The sequence below is a fragment of the Olea europaea genome, unplaced genomic scaffold (genome assembly GCF_002742605.1).
Source record: "Olea europaea var. sylvestris unplaced genomic scaffold, O_europaea_v1 scaffold1093, whole genome shotgun sequence".
Taxonomy (NCBI): Eukaryota; Viridiplantae; Streptophyta; class Magnoliopsida; order Lamiales; family Oleaceae; genus Olea; species Olea europaea.
Genome location: NW_019228292.1, coordinates 176,693 through 181,941, shown reverse-complemented (window position 1 = coordinate 181,941; position 5,249 = coordinate 176,693). Strand labels below are relative to the sequence as shown.

At 25.1% G+C, this 5,249-nt stretch overlaps 1 protein-coding gene across 1 annotated transcript; it reads left to right on the top strand.

Annotated features, from left to right (window-relative positions):
- The first annotated feature begins 3,984 nt into the window (after nucleotides 1-3,984).
- On the top strand, nucleotides 3,985-5,249 carry LOC111373254 (CENP-B homolog protein 2-like). Its single transcript, XM_022995762.1, has 2 exons — nucleotides 3,985-4,876; nucleotides 4,990-5,249. The coding sequence occupies exons 1-2, from the start codon at nucleotides 3,985-3,987 to the stop codon at nucleotides 5,247-5,249; spliced, it is 1,152 nt and encodes a 383-aa protein (XP_022851530.1).

Genomic DNA, 5,249 nt, shown 5'->3' with positions numbered 1-5,249 from the left:
AAATATATATATATATATATATATATATATATATATATATATATATATATTAAAAATTGAAATTAGAGAATTAAAAGAAAATAATAAAAATAAAGATAAAAAAATAGATAAAAAAAAACTTATAGAAAAAGAAATGACTCGAATAGGAAAGAAGCATATAGAAAAATAGAATATAATAATAAAGACAGGACGCATGGATAATGAATTTAGAAAGAATATATTACCAAAAATATTAGAAGAGGAAGAAAAATCTAGAGAAAAATCGTTAGGAACATTAAAAGTGGAAGAAAAAGAAGATAAGTAAAGAATTGAATTTGCTAATAGAAAATTTTGATCAATTAAGCTTAATTGATATAAGTGAATACCAAGTTTTAATTAATACTAAAGGAGGACCTAATCTAACAGGAACCTCTAAATAGGAATTACATGATACATATGAAAGTTATGCACCTATATATAATAAATCATATAGACAGTTTTATGATGAAGTAAGAGATAAACAACCATATAAAGGAAATAAATATAAAGATATGTTTGAATTAAATGATAATTATGATAAACCAATTAATCACGGAGGAACAAAACTAGATTTAAATTGTAAAATAGATACTAAAAAATCCTTATTAACTTGGGTAAATTCAATGATATTATTCTTTTTATATAATACAGATGACACATGAGAAAATACTAAAAGAAAAATAAATATCTTAATAGCATCTTTTGAAAGAGATATTAGAAATTGGTGGGAAGGAATTAGCAATGATACAAAAACATTAATAAAAAGAAATGTACAAATAGAAATAATCAAATCAGACAGACATGGTATAGAAAAATTAATAGAATAATTTCAGATGAATTTTTAGGAGAAAATTAGATAAGAAATGCTAAAAAAGAATCAATAAGAGAAAAAGATAATGTTAGAATAAAATTAATAAATTTAACAATATGTGATATGTGTAAAATTAAATAATATACGTGTGAATTTAAAAATTACTATTATATTCAATTTTATAATAATAAAAATCAAGAAGTATACCAAGACATGTACTATAATAAGTTACCAGATTCATGAGGAATATATTTTAAAATAGAATTTGAAAAATATGTTAGATATAATAATGAAATACCTAGGACTTTAGGTTCAAGAATAAAAATTTTATTTGAAAAACTTGCATATATATGTCAACAAAGACAATTAATGAAAAAATCAAAAAAATTAACTAAAATATGTTGTGAAGATGTGGAAACTTCTGTGCAATGGGGATGTAATCCTGAAAGAAAAATTAATAAAATAAAATATAAAAATAAAAAGTTTAAAAATTTTGAGAATTTTAATAAAAATATATATAAAACCTATAATAAGATATTATAAAAGGAAAATAACACATATAATCAACCGAATAACAAAAAAAAATAAAATAAAAGCCAATGTAAATGCTGAAACTGTGAAGAAATAGGTTATATAAGCTCTGATTGTGATAAAAAAGAAAGTTAGAATATTACAAAAAGAACATTTAGAAAAAAAAAAGATGAATTAAGTGAAATATCAAATATTGAAGAATACTATAATCAAGAAGTATATATAAGTGAAATAGAAGATAAATTAGGATCTGAATAGAGAAATTGAAGAAATAGAAAGTAATAACATAAATATATAAGAATATGAAGGAATAGAAGGATATGAATTAAAAGTCACTTTTGATAACAAGAAGTTTAGAAAATTGTAAAAATTATCGTTAGATTTAAAAATAGGAAAGTGGGAAGTCTTTGATGGAATTTGGAAAAGAGAAAGAATAACAATAAATGAATATCACAAAATAGAAAAAATCATAGATATGGGAACAACTTATGGGCAACATAAATTAAATCTTTTAACAAAAAAATACAGTTGAAGAACTATTAACAAAGATTAGTAAAAAACAAAGTGAAAAAATTCAATATGTTTATTCAACAGGAATACAAATAATGTTTAAATCACTATTTAGAGAAGGGATAGATTCATCCTTAACTATAACTTTACATGATGGAAGAATAATAAATTTAAAAGATAGTCATTTAGGAACAATATAAGGAAATTTAGCATATCAAAAAATTATATTTACAAGTTATCTAAAATATTGTGTATCATTAAAAGATAAAAATTTTAATGAAATTTTAGGACTATATTTTAAACTTCATAAAGATAATATCATGCAACCAGGTGATCAAATTATGACTATAGAATATAGAGCTTTATAGACACTTACTAATTCTAATTATGAGAATATTTATTCCAATAAACCATATATTGAAGTTCATAAAGAATGTAAATATATTAGTAAAATAATAGAATCAAATAAACAAATAAGTTTAATTTCAGAAAAATATGAATTTAGTATAATAAAAAATAAATCTGAAATAACAGAATTAAATGAAGGAGAATGTTCTAATAATATTATATTTAAGGATGAAAAATTAATTAAAAGATCAAAAAGTTTTAAAATACCTAATAAAAACCAGCTAGAAAAAATCAACAAAATAAAAGAACTAAAACTATATAAGAATGTTGGAAATATGAAAATAGAAGAAAAATATTATAATGGAAGAAAAAGTATAAATAAACCAAATATATTAATTGATACAGGAGTTAGTGAATGTCATATAATTTCGATTAGAAATAAAAGTCTAGTGACTCATAAAACTAAGCCATATAAGTATATAAATTTTGATGTACCAATACATATTATAGATTTAGAAGTTAATGTACCAATAAAAATAGGAGGAATAGATCTTTTAGTACCATATTACATAGATAAGAGTATGAATATAAATTCTAATATACTTTTAGGAATGAGTTTTCTAAATGGATTAGAAGATTATATTATAAAAAGAGAATGACTATATATTGTTCATAATGGACAAACTACATTATGTAAAAAGAATTAGATGAATAATCAGATAAGTTTTCCATTAGCTGTGTATATACAAATTACTATTGTAGAAACAAATATACAACTTGTGCTTTAATAGATACAGGAAGTGATATAACAATATTTAAAAGTTTTTAAATAAAATTATGGAATAATAATGGTAATATAAAAATAACTGGAGTTACAGTAGAAAGTATTCAAATAATTAATAGTGCTGATAAAGTTAATATAATTTTTGGAAGTAAATAAGTAACAATAAATAAAATTTATAAATATGATAAATTAAAATGTGATATATTATTAGGAAATGATTTCATATAACAATTTCAATATTATAAACAAAATAATTATATGATAATGCTACAAACACCTTGTGGACACTTATTAAAAATTTATAGAAAATTTAAGCCTTATACAGTTAAACCTTGATAAAGTAATACCCTCGGGACCGGAAAAAAATATTCATCTAGCGAGATTATTTATTTATCAATAAACGAATAAATTATTCATTTATCGATAAATAAATATTTATTATGTTAGAGAGAGCTTTTCAATATAAAATATGTACATTGTACGTGGTAAGAAAAATCAAAAGACACTAATCAAAGTATTATTTGAATCTAGGGAAGCTCAAAAGTTTTAGTGAAACTTAATGTCTCTAAAAACTAAATTCACGTACATAGCAAATGAAAAGATTTAGTCTTTACCTAAAAAAGTTAGATGTTTGGAAGACATATTCTAAACACATACAATATTTTGTTTCCCCTCCAATATCTTCTCATCATTTGAAAAGAGTAAAAAAAATCAATTTTAACCGATAAAATGTGGAGTGCAATATGTGAGCATAAGAAAGAGAATCCAACTATTAGCTAAAAAGATATGCAAGCATGGGTGCAACAAAAGTTTGATTTGACTATTAGTCAATCAACAATATCGACACACTCTCAAAAGGGCGTCGGAATATTTGTCAAATGAGATGAAAAATAGCGATGTTAAAAGGCACAAATCGGGAAAATACCCTAATTTAGAAAAAGTTTTGTATGAGTGGTTTCTTCAAAGGTAAGATAAAGTGAACATGTCTGCAGAAATTATCCAAGGAAAAGCAAAAGAGTTTTTGCAAAGAATGTATGGTGAAACTAATCCAGAATTCAGCTTTTCTAGTGGATGGTTAGAACGTTTCAAGGCAAGATATGGAATCAAATTTTACCAATGTTTTGGTGAAAGTGGTTCAGTTATCATGGAGAACATTGAAAATGCTTTACCTGGAATACGATCAAAACTAGACCAGTTTCAATTGAAGGATAGTTACAATATGGAAGAAACTGGATTATTTTGCCGATTGAAAACTGATCATTCACTTGCTACCAAGCAGCTCAAAGGACGCAAAAAAGATAAGGAGAGAATTAATGTTGTTTTTTGTTGCAATGGTGATGGATTTGACAAAGTATCACTTTGGGTTATTGGTAAGTATGCAAATCCTAGATGGTTTAAAAATGTGAACATGAACAATCTTAATTGCAAGTATCGATCCAACAAGAAAGCTTGGATGACTGACTTGCTTTTTCAAGATTTTGTTGGTTGGTTTGATAAGAGAATGAAAGGCATGAAGGTTCTCTTCATAGTAGACGATTGCCCAACCCATCCAAAGGTAGTTGAAGGCTTAAGAAATGTAGAGTTATTTTTCTTACCTCCTAACACAACGTCTAAGATTCAACCATGTGATGCTGGGATTATTCGAGTATTTAAAGATCATTATCGTCGTCATTTTTATTCTAGCATCTTACAAGGCCTTAAGGTTGAAGCACCAAATCCTGAAAAAATTAATATTTTGAATGCTATTAATTTTGCTAACACGACTTGGAATTTTGATGTGAAGACAACAACAATTGCAAATTGTTTTCGACATTGCAAGATTCGGTCAGAAGAAAACAATATTCCCGAACCAGAAGTTGGCGAATTAGAAGAAAGTATCCAATAATTAAATGATGTCATCTCTAATTTACACTATAGAAATGTGATGGATGTTGAACATCTTTTGAACTATTATAGCGAGAATGATGCAGTTATGGATCACCTACAGACGAAGAAATTATTCAATCGGTAATGAACAGTAATGATGATGAGAATAATCCTGAACCAGATGATAGTAGCGTTGTCCCAAATGTGTCGTCAAAAGAGGCATTTCAAGCAGTAGTCACCTTAAGCAACTACTTGCTACAACACGAGCAAAATATTCCGGAAGTTGTGTATGCTCTACAAAAAGTTAAGGATGTGGTTCATTTTGATTTAGGTGGGAAGAAAAAACAATCAACTATAGATGCATATTTTCAAAAGGAATGA

Coding starts and splice junctions, on each gene's coding strand:
- LOC111373254 (XM_022995762.1), top strand. CDS start 3,985: ATGTCTGCAGAAATTATCCAAGGAAAAGCAAAAGAGTTTTTGCAAAGA. Junction 4,877..4,989: donor AGTTGGCGAATTAGAAGAAA/GTATCCAATAAT, acceptor GATCACCTACAG/ACGAAGAAATTATTCAATCG.